Source organism: Symphalangus syndactylus, chromosome 5, assembly GCF_028878055.3.
Source record: "Symphalangus syndactylus isolate Jambi chromosome 5, NHGRI_mSymSyn1-v2.1_pri, whole genome shotgun sequence".
Taxonomy (NCBI): domain Eukaryota; kingdom Metazoa; phylum Chordata; class Mammalia; order Primates; family Hylobatidae; genus Symphalangus; species Symphalangus syndactylus.
The window spans coordinates 5628999-5655869 of NC_072427.2; the positions used below are offsets into that span (position 1 = coordinate 5628999).

A 26871-nucleotide genomic window follows, 5' to 3' on the forward strand; every position below is an offset into this window, starting at 1 on the left:
TATCCCTTAAGTTTTAGCGTGATGTGTTTTTGTTTTAATTCATCTCAAAGTATATTCTAATTTCTTTTGTGATTTCTTCTTTAACACATTTGTTTTTTAATAGTGTGTTGTTTAATTTCTATATATTTGTGAATTTCCCAAATTTCTTTCTGTTATTCATTTCTAACTTCTTTCTATTGTGGTCACCGAATATATTTTGTATGATTTCCATTCTTTTACATTCATGGAGGCTTGTTTTATGGCCAAACATAAAATTTAAACATATAAGGATAAAAACTCCAACTCCACATCTTAAAACACAGAAATAAGGTAAAAAGACAAATGGCGACTTAGAAAAAAAAAATTTGCAACGTATAGACAAAGGGTTAATATGATGAAACAGACATGCTCTTTAATTGCTGGAGAGAATGCAAAATGGTACAACCCATAGGGAGGGGAATTTACCAATACTTAGCAAAATGACATCCCTTTCATGACCTCCATGCATTCATAAGTCACATTCAAACGGCGGGGACAAAACCCATGAGGAGGTGTCCCATCTCCCTGCCTCTGCCTCTTCCTTTACCCTAAGGCAAGTCCAAGTGCACCTTCCTGGTGCTGGGCAGGCAGGGAAGGGGTGCCGAGGGGCTGAGGTGTCTGCATTGGAAAGGGCAGATGTGGAGGAAGACAGACTCAGAAACAGAAACATACATACATAACAAGACAAGCTGGCTTTGGGGGTAGCACCTGGGGGCTTTCTTGAGAGAATGAGGTTTAAGATTGATGACAGAGACTGTATTTTGTGAGCTTTTTGGGAAGAGCTGGGCAAAGGAGTTCAGCAGTGTGTCTGTGTGCTTTCAGTGGGATTCCCCGTGGATGCCCCTATCAAGCCACTGTCTTAAAGACTTCAGCTGCTTGTTGATTTTAAGATTCCAGGCTGGAGTTTCCTTTGAATACATCACTGTGCAGACAAATGTCATGGAGCAGCTCACGTTTCCCTGGATCTCACATAAATATTCATTTCTCCTCCTCTTCTTTTTTAACAAATGGATTATACGATAATCATGTTCTGCATCTTGCTTTTCCTACTTGAAAGTTCTTCTGCGTAGGTACATGGAGATCTAGCACATTCTTCTTCATGATAGCTTCCTGTCTTCATGGATGAACATTTAGGGCATTTCCAGGTCTTCCTTAGTCTCTGCAATGCTGACATAGACATCCTGGGAAACACATTTCTGCCCACGTAGCAACTGTAAAATCTCCAGCAGTGGAAGGGGCAGAGGATATACTCAGTCCTAATTTTTATAATATCGCCAATTTCTGTTCAATGAGTTCTTTTCAAGATAGCCTCAATTATTAACTCTCTCAATATCAAGTTAAAATATTGAGAATAAAATATATATATAAAGTAGAACAAAACGATAGTCTTACTACATTCAATAATATCAAACTTTCTGATTTTTCCAATCTGTAAAACAGAATAATATATCTCATAATTGGTTTTCATTTGCATTTCTTTCCATAGGAATGGGCACAGTGTATTTTCTATGTTTATCAATTGTTTCTATTTTTTTCTATTAACTAAATTAAACTGCCTAATCCTGTGTTTTGTTTGATTTGAAAACTGGAGGCTGGGCATGGTGGCTCACACCTGTAATCCCAGCACTTTGGGAGGCCGAGGCGAGTGGATCACGAGGTCAGGAGATGGAGACCATCTTGGCCAACATGGTGAAACCCGTCTCTACTAAAATACAAAAAATTAGCCAGGTATGGTGGCGCAGGCCTGTAATCCCAGCTGAGGCAGGGGAATCGCTTGAAGCTGGGAGGCGGAGGTTGCAGTGAGCTGAGATCATGCCACTGCACTCCAGCCTGGTGACAGAGCAAGAGCAAGACTCCGTCTCAAAAAAAAAAAAAAAGAAAAAAGAAAGAAAATTGGAATGTTCTTTTTCTCATTGATTTGTTAATGCTCTTTGCAAATGAAGGAAAATAGCTCTTTGGAATCTATGTTGAAAATAGTTTTCTACCTATTCGTTGACTGGCACTTAAGAAGGGCTTTGCTACTGAATAGTTCTAATTGGTATGTTGTTCAACATTCATTCAACTTCTCCTAAATGTATGATGTCTAGGTTTGGTGCTGTGCTTAGGAAAATATCCTTTACCCCAAAACTGTTTAGTTTCATCATTTTCCTAGACTTTTAGTGGTGTTGATTTTTATGCTTAAGACATCTAGCGTTATTTGTTACAGCACATATTAGGAATCACCCAAATGCCATGAAAAGGAGACTGCCTGTATAACTGAGTTGCATCCATGCTATAGATTTGATCCATCTGAAATTGATTTTTTGGAGTGGGAGTGAGAAAGCAATATGTTACCCCTATGCGACTCCCAAATAAACCTTTCCTGGACTAATTTTAATTCTAACTAGCAAGGCAAAATCAATGTGTATTTTGGCCTATTTTCACGTTGCCACACTGTTCCATTGCTTCCTCTGTGCATTGCCTTGCTAGTCTTCAACCCGTCATTATGGCGGCATTGGAATAAATGTTAGCATATACGCTGCAACTAATCTCCTCCCGTCCTCTCACCCCGTCCCCTCCCCACCTGAACTTTCCTGGCTATTATCATAGGTTTATTTCTCCAGGTAAAATTTATTATACTTTTTTCATGTTCCAAAAAGAAATCCTGTTTGTATTCTAATTGAGAATGCATTAAATGATAGGATCAATTTGTGGAGAATTGATATAATTACCTATTAAGTCTTCCTACGCAAAAAGATAATATGTTATTTTTCTTACTCAAATATCCTTTATGTCAAGAGTTTAAGGTTTTCCTCAGGTAGGCCTGATATATTTACTGCTATTTCCCGTAAGTATTTTATATTTAACATACTCATTTAATAATTAAGAGAAAAAAGCAGAGCATTTCCTCCATAGCCTCTTTGAATATTCAAAGTTTTCATTTCAGTTTTCTATGTTCTTAGATAGATCTTGATAGGGCATCTAATTATAGGTTAACAACGAATCGATACCATGCCGACACTAACAGTGCCTAGAAATTGATAAGGAAAATCAGAGTTCCTCAAAAATTGATTAATAAAGAATATGAAGGCTGGGCGCCATGGCTCATGCCTGTAATCCCAGCATTTTGGGAAGCCGAGGCAGGTGGATTACCTGAGATCAGGAGTTCGAGACCAGCCTGGCCAACATGGTGAAACCCCTTCTCTTCTAAAAATACAAAAATTAGCCAGTGTGGTGGTGGGTGTCTGTAATCCCAGCTACTTGGGAGGCTGAGGCAGGATAATCGTTTGAACCCAGGAGGCAGAGGTTGCAGTGAGCTGAGATTGTGCCATTACACTCCAGCCTGAGTGACAGAGCAAGACTCTGTCAAAAAAAAAAAAGAAAAGACTATGAAGAGATAGTTTTTAAAAAAGTAAATATAACTACTTCTTACACATGCTAACACATGCTTGGCCACACTCATCGTAAGAGAAGTGCATATTCAAACTAGGCTGGGACACCATTTTTCACATATCAGATTAGGAAAAAGCAAACATTTGGTAATAAATACTTGTCAGCCACTGGGAAACAGACAAGCACACATGTTTTCAGGGACTGGGGCATAAACAGGAAAAACTCTCCTGAAGGGCCGCTTAGCAACATCTGTCAGATTTTTAGAAGCATATGCCCTTTGACCCATCACTTTGGGAATGTATTGTATAGATACGCTTCTATACACGGGAATAGACATCTGGCATTATTTGCTACAGCACATGTTAGGAATCGCCCAGATGCCCATGAAGAGGAGACTGCCTGTATAACTGAGTTGCATCCATGTCACAGAATACTAGGCCGGGCGCAGTGGCTCACGCTTGTAATCCCAGCACTTTGGGAGGCCGAGGCGGACAGATCACGAGGTCAGGAGATCGAGACCACGGTGAAACCCTGTCTCTACTAAAAATACAAAAAATTAGCTGGGCGTGGTGGCGGGCGCCTGTAGTCCCAGCTACTATGGAGGCTGAGGCAGGAGAATGGCGTGAACCCGGGAGGCGGAGCTTGCAGTGAGCCGAGATTGTGCCACTGCACTCCAGCCTGGGCGACAGAGCGAGACTCCGTCTCAAAAAAAAAAAAAAGAATACTATGCAGTTGACTAAAAGAAGGCCAATGACGCCCTTAATGTGTGAAAGAAACAGGCAAGGTACACAACAGCATCTGCGATCAGATACATTTTGCGTAAAAGAGGAGAAAAATCAGACTCTATCTTTGTTTTGCTTCTTTACATATAAAAAAAATTCTGGAAGGATGTAAGAATCTCAGAATTGTCGATCGATACTTATGATTTTTGAACCATATGACCGTATGACATTTTCAAACAACTAAAGTTTTAACATATTGGCGAGGGAAAAAATATGAGGTCATGTTTTCTTGCTTTTCCTCTGCATGTCTTCCAGGCTGAGATATATACCCTCAAGTTCAAACAACAGAAATTGACTCCAGCTGATTTGTCTCAATACTGGGACTGCTATCTGCCTTCCAAACACAAAAGCAAGCACACAAAATAGAAGCAAAAAAGCCAAGATCAGGAGTCCTCCGTAGCTGGTAGAATTGTAGGCTGGTGTACATCATGTGAGGATTTGAGGTGAACCCAGTGAGTGATCACAGTGTGGCCTCCGAAAGGTTAAAGCAAATGCCACAAACCCATCCCTGTAAAAGATAATGCTGAACAGAAGTGAAAGCTTGCCTACCCCACCCCTTTGACCTAAGATGCAAACTCTGAGAAGATCCGCAGTCTGCAGCGAGAGTTAACATCCCCTGGGTGCTGCACTGCTCTGCAGCTGGGTTTTTGGTGCGTAGCTGAGTTAGATCAATGCTGTGCTGTTGTTGCTGCATTCACAGCTCTTTTCCCGGATGGAGAAGCCCGCTTGTGTATGGTGCAAACTTCTTCCATTTAGTACAAACTCTGGCTGAACAAAAATAGGTCTCCTCCTTTTTGTCATGAGCAATGTCCTGATATTAAAGCAAGAAGCTCCATGATTCCTCAGCAACTGTAAACACTCCAAGAATGTCTGGGCCCCACTGTGAGGCCCCCATGCCCACCCAAACCTCACTAACAGCCCCCCTTCATGATTTTTCTCTGACCTGTGTTCAAGGCATTCATTATGAATGGCTGGAGGCTGAACATTTAAAAGATACGATCACGACCGGGTGCGGTGGCTCACACCTGTAATCCCAGCACTTCGGGAGGCCGAGGCGGGCAGGTCACCTGAGGTCAGGAGTTCAAGACCAGCCTGACTAACATGGTGAAACCCTGTATCTACTAAAAATACAAAACTTAGCTGGGCATACTGGTGGGCGCCTGTACTCCCAGCTACTTGGGAGGCTGAGGCAGGAGAATCGCTTGAACCCAGGAGGTGGAGGTTGCAGTGAGCCGAGATCACACCATCGCACTCCTGCCTGGGTGACAAAACAAACAAACAAACAAACAAACAAAAAAGATACGATCCCTTGCAAACAAATGACCACAAAAATGCCAAGAACTGAGGAGGAACTAAACTTATTTTTAGCTTTAAAAAAAAAGAGCCAAGTAAAAAGGGACATTATCTAAGATCCAATTCAGTAAGTTTCTGATAGTTTATCTTTGTAACTTCCTAAAGCTACTGCTTGTTTATTTAAATTTTTAGAAATCATATGGCAATAACAACAAAGATAGAAATTTGTTGTTTTGTAGAAATTTGGGGGAGAAAGAATAGAAACATTATTTTGTAAAGGCAGTGAGTAAATATTCAAAGGGAACACTTAGGTTAATTCATTTAACCCCATCAGATACTAGTACTAGCTCTGCTTACAGATAAAGAAAGAGGTCCCCAGAGAGTCAGTGACTTGACCAAGGGAGGGAGCAGAATTTCCACTCTAAATCACTAAATTAATTTTTATTAAAAAGGCAGAAAACAATGACTCAGCAAGCTTTCACACCCCCTTGGAGTAAAACAGAAAGATTAAAATTATACTTGAAGGAAAGGCAGGCCATCTTGTCCCTATTTTAAGAAAGTGAAATAATTCACTTTACATAGACTGTTGCCTTAGGCCCAGGAGTCCTTATATAAGATCCCAATTTGGAACATACCAAGACAGTTTGTGTATATTTTTATTAAGTCACTGCTGAGTTACTCTGTGAAAACCGGGAAAAAAAAGCACCTTCCAAACTTGTTGAAAAGGGATGGCCAGCACTACAGGTTGATCAGTAAGCACTGATGGATGGAGAACCCTGGGAGTTGTTCAGCATGGACATGGAGGCCGTCTCTGGGTGAGTGCACACCCCCACACCCCCACCCGCCCACTGTGAGCAGAGAGGCCCCACGAGGACCCAAGACTGCCACCAACAGAAGCACAGGGGGACTCTGGGCACCACATCGCCAGCCTTGTTGACTCCATGAATTTTTGAACTTCACACTTTACCAGTTTTCTTCAGTGAGACATACAGGTTTTGTAATTCGGAAAAAAAAAGAAAAGAAAAAGCATTCTGAAGATAAGGCAAGGAAAGACTTGGACTTTAATTAAAACATTTTTATTTAAAATGTTAATTAAAGAGCTTTAATTTTGATGATTAGATTTGAGGGTCGTCACATTTCAGTGGACACACATTTGAAAATGAAGACTGGCCACATTTTAAATTCATGTCTTCCATAACTTTAAGCCATGCCCTCTCTAGCTTGGAGCCAAATAAAATCAGACTCACCATTTTGTAAGGATCCTACTTTTAATCATTGTAATATTATCATCATTTTCACTAATAGAAATAGAGTCCAGCTGAGGCTACATAATTTGCCCAACAGAGAAAGAGAAAAATAACAGGCCATTTTTTTTGAGGGTCTACCTAGCATGTGCACTTAGTATGGTGCTAAGCATTCCGCAAACAGATTCTAACCATGCCCCTGTTACAGATAGGACTAGCTGTGGAAGCATCAGGATTTGAACCTGGTTCCTCCTGACTGCAGAGCCCAGGTTCTTGACATTCTCACTCAATATTTCCTGCAAGTGCACACCTTGGAGATGCCCAGGAGACGCTGGAAGATGAGATCAACACAGCAGGCTGAGCCCGGCTGCAACCACCACCTCCTGCTCCAAATCCTTAGAAATTATTACAAATATCAACAAGCCTTATTAGCATGGGAAAAGAAGTGACCTGAGAAGAGCGGAATCCATTGTGCGTGAGGTGGAGAAGGCTTGGGAGTGCTCCAAGGCTGCTGGGGGACGTGGGAAGCAAGAGGCTCCCCAGGTCACCAGCAGGGCGACTGGGAGGAGTGGGGAGCCATAGTGGGCAGACTCCTGTGGATCTGGCCCCTCTCCAGCTTTTGCCAGGCAGCCTGGGACTGATGGGTCTACACTCGATGTGGGCTAAAGAGAAAGTGTGGTGGGCAACCCCCAGGAGGCACATGGAGCCCACTACCCAGAAGACATGCTCTGGATGTCCCCAAGGCAGCCTGCTACAGTCCCCTGGCCCTCCTCTTCGCAGGCTATTGTGACAAATGCTGTGTTCACAGACAGCTACGGGGAATCCCAAACAGAACAGTCAGCATCCACCCAGGTACCCGCAAACATTTGAGGAAGAGCAGCACCATAAAGAGAAGCACCAAACTCCACTAACCAAGCCAGCACACAGGCAGGCCACAGATCAGCAGGAAGAGACATCCCACCTTACACACACACACACACACACACACACACACACACAGACAGACACAGACACACACAGATACAGGTACACACACATAGACACACAAAGACACACACATACAGACACACACACACACAGAGACACAGACAGACAGACACACATACAGACACACACAGAAACACACATGCACAAAGACACACACATAGGTACGCAGACACACAGACACACATACAAAGAGACACACACAGACACACACACACACACAAACACACACACACAGAAAATATTTATGTTCCCTATTTATGTAGCCAAGGGCACAGTCTCATTGGAAGCAGTTTGATCACCTAGGGGAGAAACTGTGTCATATTTCACCACTGTCCCCCTTGGGCCTCAGAGTCCCCAGGAGGAAGTGAGCAGCTGATAGTGACAAGGTCTCTGCAAGACAGGGTCTAGCCAGGTCAGAGGGCCTGCACATTTTGCTGCATCCTTACATTACTGCTCGGGGGAAACCTACACAAATCACACAGTCACTGAGATAAGAGAGCTTTGGGCTCTCCTGGTTCACAACACAGCTTGGTATTGTCAACTGTTCATCCTTATCCTGGAGGAAAAGACTGAGTTAGCATGGGAGCTTCCCTAAGCAGAATCTCAGGCTCCAGCTTTCCAGCACCTCCAGGGCCCTTCTCTACACAGAATTAATGTTAGCAGAGCAAGAATTAACTCGGAATAAATATTACTGATGTCTTGGAGAGAAACAGGAGGATGCAGCATCCACAAACAAGAATCAACTAAAACTCTTGGAAATTAAAATGAGAAGAGTTGCACTGTTAAGCACAGTGGGTGGGCTGCAGAGGAGAGACACTGTTGAAGGACAAATCAGGAATCTGGAAGACCAAGAGGAGGATGCAGCACCAAAAGACAAGGAGGCCAGGAGTAGAGATAAAAGAGTGAGAGACATTGAAGATATTTTTTGAAGTTTTTCAAAATGTGTCTAATGAGAATTTCAGAAGCATATACTTAAAAAAATAAGAATAATTTTCAAGTTGCAAAAATATGAGTCCTTAGAAGTGACAGGATACTAGTCAAGAAGTTGAAAAAAAGGATGAGTAAATTTAGAAAAAAGGAGAAAAGGACTAGTGAAATAAACAATCGTATGGAAAGACTGATCAACAACAAAATGAGAGAGAAAGAGCAGGACATGTGAGAACACACAAGCAATATCTGGAACAAAGAGATAAAACTACATTAGAGAACTTAAAATCATGGCATCATCAGCAAAGGACACAGGGATTCTTGGAGAAACAGGGCATTGTGCATCCGGGGCAGGATACGGACAACCTGGCCCTGGACGTCTTGTCACATCAGAAAGAAAGGAAGTTATCAAAGACTTCTGGGGTCATGCCAAAAGATACAGGAACCTACTCAGGGGGCCTACTGGCAAAAGAGGAACAGCGTTAACATCAAGACTCAAATAAATTAAAATTCATGAGTTCATAATGATACTAAGGAAAAAAACACCCACCTTCATTGGCCGCCTTCAAAAGGTGCTAGGGAACTGACTTATTTTCAGGAGAATGAATAAGAAAACTAAGAGAAAAAAACCCAACCATTTGCCCCGACTTTGCTTTACAAACTGTAACTCAAGGTACCACAGAGTGGATGGAAGAAATTTCTTCTTTAGAGATCACTTTCAGCTAATAAATGAAGAAGGTAAGATAGACTTAAAATAACACCACTTTGCAACCTCAAATTAAATAATTGATCTAAGCAACCATCAATGACTGATAAAACCATTGGGTGAAAAGTCGAAAAACCATTAGGACATTTATAATGAGTGATTGCGCTGACACCACTGAAAATCATTAAAAAACTCTAAACAACAGAGATAGACTGTGAGACATTCTGTGACTAGGTGATGCCAGAGGAAGTACACACCAGCTATTGGGCATTTTTGCCAAAACTTCTTACTAAATCTAATCAGGCCTCTGGATCTACAAAAACATAGGGAAGGTGGGAACATGTCAGGCCACACATAGAAATGCAATTGCCAAAATCCAGCATGTGGAAAATTGCAAAGGACAAGCAATATGGTTTTATCAACAAAAGAAACCACAAGGAAAAAGAAATTGAGGGAGAAAGATATAAATTAAGAGACTTAGGAACTGTACTGTCCCATGTCCCAGCATGCAAGGGCACTGACTCAACAAACCTGACTCAAACAGACCAGTGATAAAAACAGAGACAATCCAGGACATTTGAACACTGACTAGATATTTGATATTTTGACTTTTTTATTTATTTTGAGGTGGAGTTTCACTCTTGTTGCCCAGGCTGGAGTGCAATGGCACAATCTGGGCTCACTGTAACCTCCGTCTCCTGGGTTCAAGCGATTCTCCTGTCTCAGTCTCCTGAGTAGCTGGGATTACAGGTGCCTGCCTCCATGCCTGGCTAATTTTTTGTATTTTTAGTAGAGATGGGTTTCTCCATGTTAGTCAGGTTGGTCCCAAACTCCTGACCTCAGGTGATCCACCCACCTCAGCCTCCCAAAGTCCTAGGATTACAGGCATGAGCTACCATGCCTGGCCCTCTCCAGCCAAGGGTCCAGCCTGGGTCTCCCCTCTCAGAAACCTAGCCTGTAAATAGCATGCTATTGTGGGCATACATTAACATACATTTTTAAACATACATTTAAACATATGTTAAATGTATTTTGTTTTTTCTTTTTTAGACTTCTTAAGCTATAAGTATGGAATTGGGTTCTAAATCATCTGGAAAGAGAGAGAAGGGGGTTTACGTGGATGCAGATTGGCCATGTGGGGGAAGGAGGGAGGATGGCAGAAGGAGGAGTAAGTTCCAGTGTATCAGAGCACTGGAGGGGGAATCGAGTTAACAATAGTTTGTGGTCTGTTTTCAAAAAGCTAGAAGAGTGGCTTTTGCATGTTCCCAACACCAAGAAATGAAAAATGTTTGAGGTGATGGATATGCTAATTATCCTTATTTGATCATTACACATTGTATACCTGTATCCAAATATCACTCTGTATCCCATAGACAAGCACAATTATTACATGTCAACTAAAAACAAGAGGGTTAAAAAAAAGATTGCCCATGTGTGATAATTACTGAAATTGGGTAATGGGTACAAAGGGGTCCATTTTAATATTCTCTCTACTTTTGTACTGTGTTCAAAAGTTTCTGTAATAAAAAATTTTAAAAAGTGGCTGGGTGTGGTGGCTCACGTCTGTAATCCCGGCATCTTGGGAGGCTGAGGCAAGTGGATTGTTTGAGCTCAGGAGTTCGAGACCAACCTGGGCAACATGGTGAAACCCCATCTCTACAAAAAAAATACAAAAATTAGCCAGGCATGGTGGTGCATGCCTGTAGTCCCAGCTACTTAGGGGGATGAGGTAGGAGGATCGCTAAAGCCCAGGCTGCCAAGGCTGTAGTGAGCTGAGAGGTCACCACTGCACTCCTGCTTGGGTGATAGAGTGAGACCCTGTCTCTAAATAAGTAAGTAAATAAATAAATAAGTAAATAAAGAAAGAAATAGGCCGGGTGCAGTGGCTCACGCCTGTAATCCCAGCACTTTGGGAGGCTGAGACCGGCAGATCACGAGGTCAGGAGATCGAGACCATCCTGGCTAACATGGTGAAACCCCATCTCTACTAAAAATACAAAAACAATTAGCCAGGCGTGGTGGGGGGCGCTTGTAGTCCCAGCTACTTGGGAGGCTGAGGCAGGAGAATGGCATCAACCCGGGAGGTGGAGCTTGCAGTGGGCCCGAGATCTCGCCACTGCACTCCAGCTTGGGCAACAGAGCGAGACTCTGCCTCAAATAAATAAATAAATAAATAAACATTTTAAAAAAAGAAATCTAAAATAAAAATATAACATTTTAAAATTCCAGGTAGCTAAAGACTTATGAAAAGGGAAAAATATCCCATTTTGAGTCCAGACCTAAAAACTGTGGTTTCTGAGGCCAATAAAAAAGGGGAACTAAGTATTAGCCCCGATTCTTTGGAAGAGAGGGCAATTGGAAGCCTAAGTTTGGGTGGGGGCGGGAATGGGTACTTTTCATTGTATTCCCTTTTGTACTTTTAAACTGTGTGTAAGTATATGATTCATCTATTAAAAATGAATAAGATAGTTTAAAAATATATTTTAAAATCCTGAACCATTATAAACTTCATGCTAAAATATTTGAAAATCTAGATTAAATGGATAACTATCTAAAAATTGTATTGCATAAAATAACTCAAGAAGAAATAGAACATTTAAAGAAACCTATAACCTTTAAAGACAGAGAATCAATAGTGAGACATCTACCCAGTAAAAAGCACCAGGCCTGTATGGTTTTATAGGCAAAGCGATGTATCCTGCTTCTTGGAAAATATAGTACATACTTATATTATCAAACTTATGTTGGTTGAAGAAGCAAGCTGCAAAAAGACTGGCATAGTATGAAAATATTTAATCCAACATTTTTAGTATGGAAACTGTTCTGAAAGGAGCAGGATTGACAAAACAGGACTCTGGTTACCCCATCCCTACCACAGCTGGACAATGAGCCTGCTGAGATGCCTCCTTCTCCCAGCTGAAGTGTTAGCACCCAAGCTCAGTTTCCCATGGGTCTAGTGGCTCATTATAGGGGACTGCACATTCCACAGACCCCGAGTTGCCCCATATAAGCAGCCAGCACCCACAGCTAGCATGCTATTGACAGGCTGGGCTCTGAGAGGGAAGACCCAGGCTGGACCCTCGGCTGGAGTAGAACCCAGCCCCATCCAGCCCTATCCAGTAGATGCTCTGGCATAGCTTCCTGTTAAAGGAGAGGCTGGGGGCCACATGCCATGCCGTCTTGCAGATTCAGCTTTGTGATTTTCTTTCTCTTAATAAAGCCTATTCTCTAACCTCAGTGGAAGACATTGTGGAGTTCATGTCAACCCCTGCACAATAGATGGTAGCCCAGAGGGGATCCACCTGGCAAGGCAGAAATGATACCATGTATTTACAGACACACACACACGTACAGCCATAAAGGGTTCAGACTAACTTCACAATAATGGCTACCGCTGGAGTTGAAGGATAGCAGTGATCAGGGAGAGATCCAAAGGCGTTCTGGCTGTACCTGTAAGGTTTGCCTTCTTAAAATATTTTCTTTGGAGCAAAAATGACAAAATATTAATGTTGATTAACTCTGAGCGATGCATACATCTTTGATCCCTCCTTCCTTTACTCCTCACTCACCTAACCCATATCAAAGCCTGCTCCTCTTACCAAGAGGTGGCATCTATTTCCTGTGCTGGCCTAAATCTGGACTGGCCTTTGACTTGTTTTGACCCACAGGTGGTGGCAGAAGTGATGCTATACCAGGTCTAGGCCTATGCCTTGGGAGGCCTAGAGGCTTCTGCTGCTAAACTCCCAGAATTCGACAGTAGGCTGTAAAGAAGCTTAGGCTAGACATGTGGTGGATGAGAAAGTGTGTGGAAGAGAGAGAAGTCATGTGGAGGAGCACGGAGGGGCCAGATGTGGGAGTGAAGCAAGAAGAACCGCCAGCTGGGCTCTGCCTAGATTCCTGACCCACAGAAACCTGGGAAATGATCATTTGTTGTTCTTTTAAGCCAGCAAGTGATAGGGTGGTTTGTTACATACTTGTGTGTAGATACCCACGCAAGTCCTGATAGCTTTCTTTTGAGACCTATTCCCAGGGCATTCTCTTCTTCCCACTGCTACCCCACCATCCTGGCCCCCCTGGTGCCTTCTCTCCAGGGCTCTGGCAATAGGCTTCTAATTCCCTAAATAAGACCATGAAGCTCCTCAGATGTGTCCATCAGCCTTGGAACAAAATCTACACTCCTGCTGTGAAGGCTTTACCTCTCCAGCCCTATTTGGTGCTTCCCTCACTCTGCCCCAACTGCACAGCCATCTTGCGGTCACTCAAACCTGCCGAGCTCATTCCCGCTGCCCAGCCTTTGCACTCACTCATGCCTTGCCAGGAGCACCATGTCCCCAGCTCCTTTACAGGACTGACCTCCTGATTCCATTCACTTCATTCTGTGTAAATGCCACCTCCCCACAGACACCTTCCCTGATCTCCGACCAGCAATAGTGCCCTATGCCTGTCACTCTCCATCCCTGCAATCTGGTTGATTTCTGTCATGGCCCTGTTCACTCCTGACGGTAGAGTGCAGGTTTATGTACTGTGTTTCCCCTGCTGGAATAGAAACATCATGAGGACATTTTCCTGGATTCCCAGGGCCCTGACCATAGCAGGCTCTGACATAGCCTGGAGTGTAGGACTAAGACTAGACACAAGACGGAGGTCTGGGCATATCATTCTCTGTTATTTTGAGTATGTTCAATAAATACTCGTCTTCCCAGCCCTCCTGTGGCTGCCTCCTTCTGGTCAGCTGAGCAGACCTGAGATTCAACATCAATGTCTTACCTAATAACAAATAAAAATGGCCACACTGTGCCTCTTTTGTACATGATCTTACTCTAACGCTTCATTGAGCATCACTCTCTGGTTTTCTTCTTCCTTCCTTTTTTTTTTTTTTTTTTTTGAGACAGATTCTTGCTGTGTCACCCAGGCTGAAATACAGTGGTGTGATCTCTGCTCACTGCAGTCTCTGCCTCCTAGGCTCAAGCAATATTCCTACCTCAGCGCCCCCAAGTAGCTGGGACCACAGGTGTGTGCCTCCACAAGCGGCTATTTTTGTTTGTTTGTTTTTGTAGAGACGGGGTTTCGCCATGTTGCCCAGGCTGGTCTCAAACTCCTGAAGTCAAGCGATCCACTTGCTCGGCCTCCCAGAGTGCTGGGATTACAGGCATGAGCTACCTTGCTCAGCTCTCTTGTTCTTTGCTGTCTACTTTTCCTGCTACAATTAGAAGCCCTGTAAGGGCAGAGGCCACACTCCTGCTGTGTCCCCAGCATCTGGAAGTGTCCTCCACAAGTGGATGCCTAAGAATGGTTGAAATAATCACGCTGAATTAATAAAGACAAACACAAAGCCGGGGCTTAGAAGAAACGTAGAGAATGCAGAGGTCATTAAAAAGAACTTCAAAAATAAGTGCCAGTGAAAAATATTTTTCTGCCAGCATTTTCACTGACTTAGTATCCTGGGAAGTTGCTTTCTATGTAATTTACAGACATTCTTTGCCTATAAAGTCAGCTGACTGCAAATTTCCCTCATAATGCTTTGAATCATATAATTATTGATTTGTCTGGAATTCAGTGTAAAATGTTGGTTTCAATACATGATTTTGACATTTTAAATAAATAAATAAAAATTAACCGAGAAGATAAGACTGACACCAAAATAAAATAAAATAAATGGCAATTAGGAACCTCTGGGAAATTCAAGAAGATACTGCGTCCATAACACAGGAGCACAACGCCATGAAAATAAACAACCAAGAACAGGAAAGAGTTTTGGAAATTAAGGCTGAGTTCCAAAATGAAATGTTCAGTAGACAGGTTAGAAGATAAAGTCAAGCGAATCTTTTTTTTTTTTTTTGATGGAGTCTGGCACTGTGGCCCAGGCTGGAGTGGAGTGGCGTGATCTCAGCTCACTGCAACCTCTGCTTCCCAGGTTCAAGCGATTCTCATGCCTCAGCCTCCTGAGGAGTTGGGACCACAAGTGTGTGCCACCATGCCCGGCTAATTTTCATATTTTTAGTAAATACGGGGTTTCGCCGCGTTGGCCAGGCTGGTCTGGAACTCCTGACCTCAAGTCATCTGTCTACCTCAGCCTCCCAAAGTGCCGGGATTACCAGCGTGAGTTACTGGACCTGGTCAAAAGTTTATAAACATTAAGAAAAAGAACAACAGTTGGAAAATGTGAACGAAAAGATAAGCAACCTGTATCTTAATTAATAGGAGTTCCAGAAAAACAAACAAAACTATAGCGAAAGCAGAAGAGAAAAATATTATCAAAGAAAATATAAGAAATGTCTCACGCATGAAAGGGATACGTGCTTGACCCACCCAGTGCCAAGCAGCAGGAATGGAAGAGGACCCTCACCCAGGTCTTCCGTTGGAAAATTTTGGAAGACCAAGCACACGGGGAAGATTCTGAAAGCTTCTGAAAGGGAAAACCAGGTCACCACAGAGCAGTGAGAATCACACCACATCAGAGGGCAAGGGAGAAGGTTCCAAAGGCAGAGGATTCCAATTGAGATCACAGGAGAGGGCAAAATAGAGATGCTCTCAGGAAAGCAGAGTGTCTTTCAGGAGCCTCCCAGGAGTCCTTTCTTAGGCATTTTCTTGCTGATGAATTCCAATTAAATAAGGGTGCAAAGTAAGAGTCCTGGGTGGGAGGTGGGAGGCGGATGGAGGTAGCAGACAGGGGGGATGGTGCTCATCTCCAGGGCCTCACAGAATACTGAGTCTCCGGGCACTCATCATCACGAAGGGAACATATCATTTAAAGTCACAAATGCAACCTAGGGATGAGTCAGCCCCAAAAGAATGAAATGCAGAGGGAGCAGCAGATAGATGGGGTGCAAAAGGGAAGGAAATATTCATTTATTATGGCAGGAAGTCAACAGACACTGTTTCAACAGATCAGCAATAGAGAGGTGCAGGCATCCTCTTCACATTGAGAAATGGTAATTACCTGAAGAACTAAAACCAGAAACAGGAAATAACAACTCTTTTGGGAGTTGACACTGGGGTAGAGCCTTGTTGCTTTTCCTATATTATAGTCCCTTCTGTCTGACAGCCTTCATTAACCAGGGGTATGCATTCCTTTGATAATTTTTAATGTGCTTATTCTGTGATCCTGCCATTCTGCTGGGGCATATGCAGTAATATTCAACTCTTAGAAGCAAAAGGTAGAAAGAATCTAAAGATGCTTTAATAAGAGACTGATGAAACATGGTTGTATTCACACCAAATGTGGTGCCTATAGAGGGAACTCTGAGACATACTCAAGAGAAAAAAGCTGTACAATAGGATGTACAACTGAATATGCATGTAAAACCAGAAATACACACAGAGATAACCACACATGTGCTTTGGAAGAGGTTAGGAAGAAAACACACAAAGGCCGGGCGCGGTGGCTCATGCCTGTGATCCCAGCACTTTGGGAGGCCTAGGCGAGGGCCGGGTGCTGTGGCTCACGCCTGTAATCCCAGCACTTTGGGAGGCTGAGGCGAGGGCCGGGCGCTGTGGCTCATGCCTGTAATCTCAGCGCTTTGGGAGGCCGAGGCGAGGGCCAGGCACTGTGGCTCATGCCTGTAATCTCAGCGCTTTGGGAGGCCGAGGCGAGGGCCGGGCGCGGTGGCTCATGCCTGTAATCCCAGCACTTTGGGAGGCCGAGGCGAGTGGATCACTTGAGGTCAGGAGTTCCAGACCAGCCTGGCCAACATGGTGAAACCCCATCTCTACTAAAAATACAACAATTTGCCGGGCGTGGTGGCGCGTTCCTGCAATCCCAGCTACTCAGGAGGCTGAGGCAGGAGAATTGCTTGAACCCTGGAGGTGGAGGTTGCAGTGAGCCGAGGTTGCACCATTGCACTCCAGCCTGAATGACAAGAACAAAACTCCATCTCAAAACAAACAAACAAACAAAAAGAAAACACACTTAGCTAACAGTGATTACCCATGGGCATGATGGAAAGGGGGCCAAGAATAACTGTGGCTTTCTCTTATAATTTCAATCCACTGTGCGAATTGTGGAATTCCATATAAATAACTTTTTTCTTAACCTTCAGGGAGGAGTCAGGCACCAGGAGAACGCTCGTAGTCCACTGTCAGGCGGGGGCTCTTCGCTTGCTTCGTATTTTTGAACCTGTGGGTGCTGGTGATGTTTGCACAGAGACTGGAGTGACTGCCCACTGGAGCCATTTGAGCCTGGAAGCTGGGGTGGGGGCAGAATGACTGGAGGAGCCCTGCCCTGGCCTCCCCCATCCAGCCCCACCAGCAGAGCGAGGCCCTGAACCTTCCATCTCTAACCCCTGCAGGTGTGGGCCACCTGTGACCACCCACTTGCCTCTCTGAGTTCACATGGCTGTGTCAAGTCCAAACTAAGCTGCTAACAGGAACTTCAGGAGCCATTCTTGTCCATTTACATTCAATTTCTAACCTCAAATTTGCATCGTAACATGGTTCCATATTTAAAATAATCAATTAAAATGTTCTCTGCCTTTAAATATCTCTAAGTCACTGAAAAGTTCAAAGTGTCATGTAAATTATTTTTGTTCTTGGTTCTCCTGAAACGACCAGGTAGGTGATTTTAAGCCAACATTTGGCAACATGCCACGGCCCCTGGGTGCTGGATGTTGAATGGAGGATGAGAGGATGACGCCACGCACAACCCTAGCAGCATTAGCAAAAGGAACTGCAATCCTCAAAAGTTCTTTACGATTGAAAATATAAGTTCTGATTAATGTGTGCTTCTGTGCGCAGCATGGGGGCGATGAGCTCAGGGAGGATTCTGTTGCGTGAGATGTGTGTTTCTGTTTGGTTTTTTTCTTTTCTTTTTTATGACAAATGTCACCCAATAAGTAGCAAGATGGCTAAGTGGAATCTGGACAAACTGAACCCAAGGGTGGCCTGAATAGTGAAGGGACTCAGAATTGGGACTTCCAAAGAATAATAGCAGCTCTTTATTTTCATTCATCGAACTTTCCAAAAATGTGCGTGCAATTCACACACTCAAGTTTAGACTTACATGGCATTGGGAGTGGTGGGGTGGGAGGGCTCCATTTCCACAGAACTAAAGAATTTCATAAAAGTCCCTAGTGAAGTCTCCTTCAAAGTCTGACTCAAGCAAACCAGGAGGGGTGAAACCCTTGTCGCTCTGCACACAGGCCTGGGGAGGCCCACACGGACATCTCCCTGCTCTCAGGCTATTGACCTCTTCATGGGGGCCAGGGCAGATGGCTGGTAAGAAAACCTTCTCTCTCGGTGGCTGAATGCATGCCAGGTGAGCCTGGGCTGCTCCCTAGCAAGCGCAGAGGCCACCAGATAGGGCTGCCCTGCACACCCCACATAAAGGAGGCCAAGTCAGGAGCAAGTGTGGGGTGGGGAGGCCGGGCAGGGGGTGAGGACTGGGGCTCTGGTAAGCCATCACCTTCAGGCTTGGGCCACCTAGGACGGGGCGGGTCAGTGGGGGTGCTCCTGAGGGCTGGTCCACGGCAGGGTGGGGAAGCAGGTAGGGGCAGCTCTCCCCGTGGACCCAGGTGTGTATGGCCTCATAATTAGCCCACAGACAGACTGAGAAGTCAAAAGACTCTCGTGATATCCAAGTGGAACGTGTAAAGTTGCCGGCGGCCTGTCAGTGGGATGGCTTACTCAGCCTAAAAAGGAATCTGCAGGGAGGGCAACACATCTGCTTTTAGTGACTCCAAGAAATGGGTTAAGGGATTCCGATCTGTCTAAATGAATAAAGCCAGGCGCGAAGAGAGCCCCATAGCATCCACTTCCTACCAGAGCTGTCCACAGAAAGGCTGGCGCTGTTTGCTAGGGACTCAGCTCCCCATTGCTAGAAGTGAGCAAGCACATTCCGGACAAGTAATCAGGAGAGGATCTAAGCCTCGGGTTAAAACGCATGTTCAAAGGCTCATCGAGGCCTGGAGGATCTGTAGCTGGCCTCTGCTTTGTAAGCATGAAGCACAGCTGTGCTAACTGCCACCTGCATGGATGGATGCACACAGCCACCTCGCCCACCACCTGGGCCACCAATCAGCCTCCCTGTCCTTCTCCTCACTCATTAAAAGATTCCTGACCAGACGTGGCTGTGCTCCCTGGAGGGGCTGGCGTGCTCCTGCAGCCAGGCTGGACTCTCCCTCCCTGCAAGGCCCTCCCTGCCCTGTTTCCTGTGGCTCCCGTGGTGTGAACACAGCCCAGCACGTTCAGGCAGGAATCCAGCAGGAGGAACAGGTCAGAGATGTGGGCTGGCTCATCACTGGGGATCTGTCCCTTGTAGACTTTCCTGCTGTGGCCTGACAAGAAGGCCGGCTGCCACCCTAGAGGCTCTTCCTAATTCCATCTATTTCCTACTTCTGTTTCTGGAAGGCAGGAAGAGCCCCTACTTGAGCAAGCCTCTTAGCTCCTATATTAAGAAGTTGTATTTCAAATACAGATTCGAAAAAGCCAAAGGAGAAAAAAACAAGACATTGGAAGTAGCCATGAAACAACCTGGGATTTGAAGAACTTCTGGAATGTTCCTTCTCCTCTGGTCCATGCTGGGTCCGGTGGTGGGCAGTGCTCTGAGTGGTGTGTGACTGTGGCAGGGCTTTCAGGACCGAAGCGATGGCCACTCACAGAGAGCTGGGGGTGCGAGCCACTGCCTGGGTGATGTCTGCTCAAGCTCCACCCACCCTCTGCAATCCAGAAGTCTCCCCAAGTATTCTCCACCTGAATTATGTGGAAGTTTCCTGACTTCTCTACTTTCCGGGACAGCTCTCCTTGGCTGGCAGGACGGGTTTTTCCACTCTGGCTGGTGTCAGACATACTCAGAAGAATGAACATCTAATGACATGTTTGTCAAAGTAATGTGAGTCCTGCAGCCCTTGCCCAGTATCTCACTGACAGCTGCTCTGTCAGCTGGCAAACTCTACGCCCATCAAAGCTTCCCAACCATTCCTCCTGCACCGCAGGCGAGCTGCCTGCTGCCGGTGCTAATGAGGCTGAGATTGTCACACACCTTCCTGGGACACAATTGTGTTGCACAAACACACAGCGGGCCGCACAGCAGGGCAGACACACACAGACCCCAGCACCACACCAGCTGGGCAAAGCCCCCCACATCCAGGGGCTTTGAAAGGATTAACCATTGTAAACAAATATGAGCTGAGGTCACGCAAGTCACAACAGGCAGGGGGTGTGAAACGGCATACCTAGTACACAAATAAAAAATTAAAAATACCATTACCCCAACACCCAAAAGTAGACACTGTGTTTTTTAAAGTGTGGGTCTTTTTCTAAAGCATACTTGGAAGTATAATAAGAATGTTATCGTTTTCAAACACGTTATCTTCCAAGGATTTTTGAACCATGAGAAAGCTGTCCCTACATAATTTTGAGTATCATTAGTTTTCCTTCTGGCAGCCAACTTTTCTTAGCCGGAGCTGGAAATTAGGCCTGAACAGGCTTCCCTGAGTGAGGCTGGTGGATTTGGGGGGTGGGAGAGGGGAAACAGGACTCCCTATCATCCCAGGAAGTCTGGGAGAAGGTGGGATGGGACAAATCCAGCTTAGGCTCTGGGGACATGCTCAGAGGGTGAGTCCTGCAGGGGGATCAGCTGCAGTCATAGTAAGTCAAGTATTCCGCATTTATTCCAGAAAGACATCAAGGCAGAGGCCAGTGGAGGCAGATCTAACTTTGGATGTAAGCACAGGAGGTTTACCGTTTAGATTCGAATCACAAATCATCAGTACTTAAATAAACAATAATTTAAAAATAACTTGCAATATTATTCTTCTGGACGCAAAAGAAGGCAAAACAAAACAAAAAGCAATGTGTAGATATTGTAGGAAACATAAACAGCACCGATGAGCAAAGTACAGTGACTGCAATCCCAGCACACAGACGTGACCACACGCCACCCTTTGAGCATCACCTGCTCCTTGGCTGTAGCCTTACTGTACATATTTATTAATATATTCTGTGAAAATGAAATCCAACATTGCAACATATTAAAATTGGGCCTTACAGAGGGAGCACTGAAGGCTTTAATCCCTGGAATTAATCAATTCTGTTAGTGAGCTCCAGGGCTGGGGCTCACAGGCTCAGTCCTGCTGGTACCACCTGTGGAACCTTAAAACACTGAGTATGGGTATAAATTAGTAGCTTCTCACCAGATTCCTTATGAGGATTTGGTTATTATTGTAATTCGTTAACATGTAATATAATTTTCTTAATGCTAAACAGGGGACAGAGCTTTCTGGGGCATGACAGGCTATTTTCCTCCCCTCTTCAACTCTGTGTTTTCTGTGTTAAGTCGCTGCACAAACACCTCCCTCATTCTCAGGGGTTCCCAGGGTGTCACTTCCCTGTCCTGTCCCTACTTCAAGCTCCTTGAACAGTACACAGTGAAGGCTGCTGAGGTCACATCAGGGTCCTTGGCCCTTGTGTGTGTCCCTTGGGTTATACAGAACAGGGATGGCAGGGATTCCTGAGATCCCACTGGGGAAACAGGCCTGGGGCAGAAAAGACTTTTCTGTGCCTGCTGTTTCCCATCAGAGCACAGTCAGGAGAGGACACCTCCTAAGGAGCAGTGCCAAGCTCAGCTGCAGGCCTTTAGGGAGAATCATGGGGGGCTGGGGAGTGCCACACTTTGGCCTTTCGGAGTACCTTAACATTTTCTGGTTATCTGTCATGCCACGAGCTTGGAGGTGGGGATGGGTTTGTCCAAAGCTCATTGCGCCCTGGTCCCTGGGACCTGTAAGAATCAATGGGGGATCCCTGGGGACCTAGAAACGCAGGCTGTCTGTGCCCCAGGCCTCCTGAATGAGATTCTGCATTTCATCAGGATCCCCAGGGGATGTGTGCACATGATAATTTGAGAAGTGCTGCTCTACGGGACTCAAACCATTTAGATGGGCTGATTCTCCACTTTAGCTACACGTTAGAATCACTAGGGAACTTTTAAAAATTAGCCATGCTGGCCGGGCACCATGGCTCACACCTGTAATCCCACCCCTTTGGGAGGCCAAGGTGGGTTGATCACTTGAGGTCAGGAATTCTAGACCAGCCTGGCCAACATGGTGAAACTTCGTCTCTACTAAAAATACAAAAATTAGCTGGGCATGGTGGCACAGGCCTGTAGTACCAGCTACTCAGGAGGCTGAGGCAGGAGAATCACTTGAACCTGGGAGGTGGAAGTTGCAGTGAGCCGAGGTCACGCCACTGCACTCCAGCCTGGGTGACAGAGCAAGACACTGTTTCAAAAAAAAAAAAAAAAAGAAAGAAAGAAAAATAAAAAGAAAAAATTACCTATGCTTGCTCACTCCCTGCCCCCCTGCCCCAAGATGCTCCAGTGGGTCCAGGTGGTGCCAGGGCCCTGCCGGTTTGAGCCACTACCCAGTGACCGCGTGGGCCGTGGTTGAGAAACACACCTTTAGATCAGCAACTGCTGACCAGGAGGGGAGGGAGCAGCGCCTCCTGTGGGGCTTTTTCAGATGACACAGTCACCTACCCAACAGGCCCCAAACAGACTCAAGGTCCCTGTCCCCACCCTCATCCCTCAGTGCTGCTGAGAGGAGCAGCAGGAGGATAAGGGAGCCTCATGTGCACTGGAAAGGTGGAGGTGCTATCCCCAAATCGGGGACAGCGTTCTATCACCCATGCCACTTTGATCTCACAGTAACAGAGCAAGGCCTTCCTACCACGTAACTGAAAAAAGACATATGTCTAAAACAAAGAAAAAGAAAATTTACAAAGATACAAGTTGAACACTCTGGAAAGATTTAGTGCTGGGCAATGTCAAGAAGTAAATTCGTCTCCCATTTCATAACGTGATGGATGTGAAAAGATGCCTTCCAGAAACATCACCCTGGTCAGCTGCTGGACATTTCAGATGGAGTAAAAACACTCAGACAACTGAACAAAGTGTCTGCCAAGCCAGGTACAGTGGCCGATCGTTAGTGAACATGGTTAAGGGCACAAACATGGGCCTCTCAGACCCAACACGTTGACCCTTTCATCTCCCATAGTCTGGCCTCGCATTTAAGAATGAGTGTTGAAGCATTAAGACGGGGTTCACATGGCAATTCTGTGATTTCTGAGTTGTTGACCTTGAACAAGTTTCCAGGCTTCTCTTACCCTCATGTTCCTCAGCTATAAAACGGAGATAAAAGTACCATGTTCCAGGTTGTCGTGAGGATTTTATGACATTATTTCGTAAAGTTCTGAACTTTGTACATGTAGTGCCTGCTACATACTAAGGGATTAACAAATATTTGTTAACAATGATATCCTACTGGTCTTAAAAGTGGTGCAACTGTAGCGGAAAATCTGGCAATACGTGCCAAGAGCTTAAAGATGTTCAAGACCAATAATTCAACTTCTATAAACCTACATTACAGAAATAACCTTGAAACCAAGTATTAAGAGATGGGAAGGAAATGCTTTCAGTAGAAGAGAATAACTAGAAGCAACCCAAATGTCCCACAGGAGAACAGGGATTAGGTCAATAACCACGCATAGTACTCCCACAGACAATGATGTTTCTTTTGGTTCTGAGTACTGCCCAATTTATGAATCATTTTTTGATCAAATTATTAAATTGTAAAAAAATAAAATAAAATAAGTGAAATGATGTTTCACTTGATCACAGGAGCTAGGTGGTGCCCTAGGTAAATGTCACTGATAGATGGTTAAGAGAAAAAAGCAAAATACAACATTACATACACCTTATAAGTACAATAAAGTTAAAACAAAGTCCCTTAAACACAGAGAAGCAGAGATGCTCATTGTGCTTGTGTTTGAGATAGCGGGATTCGGGATGATTCTTTTCCCTTCTTCCTTTTTTTTTTAATTATTTTTTTTTCAATTTTTCCTTAATAAACATGTATCATTTTTATAATGAAAAAACAAAACTAAATCCTTATTCTTAAAAGTTCTTTAACCCAACATGAAGTGATGTCCCATTTGTTAAGATCTGTGAGTCCACAATAAATTTTGTACATGGTTCCTCAATTTTTAGAATTTAGGAGTCCCAAGATATATTTTATGATGAAAGAGCACCAAATGATGGATATTTGATTTCCATTGGTTGAGAACTCCTTGTTCCTACATAGCCTAGACACCCTGCAGGATGAGCATGGCAGGTCACACCCAGGCAGTCGTAAGCACAGCCCTGTCCTTACCGTTAAGCGTCTCCATGGCGCGTTCTGGACACACAGCTGACTCCTCCGGCCCCACACACCAGTACATGCTGGGTGGTCTCTGCGACATGCCAGCCATCAACCCTTGCAGCAGCCGATCTTCAAAGGCAGGTCCTGCTGTTGTCACTGCCACTGCCGCTGGCCATGGGGTGCGTTAAGGCATGGACTCATAGCCATGGCTGAGCAGAAAGCTTTCTTTTTCTGGTGGTGAAAAACAATCAAAACAGAAAGCTTTTATAATTCCTGTCCTCCTCCCCTGCAAATGTTTGCATGGGTTCATTGAGTTTTCCCTCTGCGACATTCCTTTTTGTAGTCAAAACCCATCCAGCCAAACCCATCAGGTGTGGTCAATGGGAAGGCAGAGCTCCCCCCATCCCATCTTGATGCTGGGCTCAGGTCTTGTCTACCTGAGAAGAGTCTCAAACAAACCCCAGACAACTGCGAAACACATACTGGTAACAGCTTCATTCATGGTTCAATCAGCGCACACCCACTGTCACCTGCAAGGCAGCCAGGCTCTGTGTGAGGCTCAGTGGGACCAAGATGGCTCAAGGAGGCTCTTGCCCTCAGGGGCACACGCCAGTGGGGGTAGGGCGGACATAGTTAAGGTCAGTCATGATACAAGGCTCTCCTTTTGCCCAGGGCCAGTTCTTCTGGAAGTCAGAGGTGAGCATGTCATCCCAAAGGGGCAGTCAGGCAACGGTCCCAAAGACATGGAATTATTACTGGTTATGAAGTCAAGTTAGCGTGAGCTTTAGCAGAAAGCTAAATGATGGAGGTTAGCAGAAATGAGCCTCAAAAATTCTGCCCCTTTCCCAGGGGACATTTGGCAATGTCTGGAGACATTTTTGGTTGCCACAACTTGGTTGGGGGAGAGTGCTACAGGCATCTAATGGGTAGAGGTCAATGATGCTGCTAAACATCCTACAATGTACAGGAGTGCTATTTGCAACGAAGAATTATCTGGCCCTAAAAGTTCCAAGGCGGAGTTAGACTAATCTCTGAAACTAATGACTATGACAAACTGAGACCAGGTGCTGCTCTTCTATGCTGGGCCCCCACTGAGCTTGGAGGCCCCCCCATGGGCATAAGTGCCCACCCTGGTATGGTGATTGAAGGACCAGAGGGAGGGTAAGACCCACGCCCAGCTCAGGCCTGACTTGAGGTACTACCAGAAGAAATGCATGTGTGCCTATCCTTGTTCTTATAGCGTGTCCTATACGTAATGAGGTACGAGGTAATTAGCACCCCTTGTCTGTGTTCTCTCAGACAGACAACTCTGAAATGGGGAGTGACAGTGCAGCCAAAAATATATTTTTAAAATCAAGGTTATATAAAAATAATGCCTAGGAGAATCTGTAAAGGCAAAAGCACAGGGTGGATGTCAAAGGTGTGGATTGCCTCTGTCACATGTTAGCAGTGTGACTCCCAGCTGAAATGTATGTGTGTCTCAGTTTTTCACCTGTTAAAAATAGACATCCACCCTTATGCCCTGGCCCGCCAGTGGGGTTACTGTGTGAATTCAACTAAAGTGAAGTTTCTGCAGCCTCTCTCTACGACAGGGCCGGGGTGGTCATTACCTGTAGTACCAGTGTGCAGACTTGGAGGCCAGTGGGTCTCCCACCTCCCCGCTAATTAATAAGATCAGAATATCAATGCTGGAGGGCAGATGCCAGCCTCACCAGTGGGTAGATTCTAGAAGGTGCAGTGAGCAGTAGGGGTACAAAGAAAGGTACAGACAAGGCTGTGGGAATTTCTCACCTAAAAGCCTAGCAATCAGGCACCTGGCCCAGGTGGACTGGACTCGTCAAGGCAGGGGAAGGTGGAGCTAGGAAAGCCAGGCTCCAGCAGCCTTGTGCAAGCTGCACGTGTTTCAGAGCCAAAGAGGGATGGTCGAGACATACTATGTGTGGGAAACACCCGTGTTTGAAGTTGGGAAGCCTGAAAAGTCGAAGGAGGAAAGGAAAAACGATCAATCTGGGTGAAATTTAGGGGATGATTAAAGCCTTATAAATAGCAAAACCTGATTTGGAAAATCAACTTGTGACAGAGAGAGGAAGAGCCAGCAAGACAGAATCTGTTTTAAAATAAAGGCTCCAAATCACACATTCACATCCAGAAACTGAGAAGCACAGTTGCCATCTGCTTTCAGACACCTCTCCAAAACAGCTACCGCATATAACCAACAGCATTTCAAAAATCCAAACGCTAGACATTCTTCCTGAAAACAGAAGTGTCTTACCATATAATGTTTTTAAGTTTAAAAAAAAATCTGAAAATTATTTCAGGCTAACCCTCACCCAGCACATTTTGTTCCCCTTTTCATTTTCAGTTTCCTTTTGAAAATCACTTTACCAGTGGAAGCTTCTGCCCCTGGAGCAGTT

General features: G+C 44.9%; 1 protein-coding gene across 4 annotated transcripts in view; it reads right to left on the bottom strand.

Annotated features, from left to right (window-relative positions):
• The window catches only part of LRRK1 (leucine rich repeat kinase 1), a 162805-nt gene that overhangs the window by 132565 nt on the left and 3369 nt on the right, over window positions 1-26871 (bottom strand). For all 4 annotated transcript variants that reach the window (XM_055277046.2, XM_063640037.1, XM_055277047.2 and 1 more), the window contains one exon: window positions 24470-24688. In XM_055277046.2, coding sequence (XP_055133021.1) covers window positions 24470-24566 — 97 coding nt within the window. In that variant the 5' untranslated portion in view covers window positions 24567-24688. The remainder of the gene's footprint in view (window positions 1-24469; window positions 24689-26871) is intronic.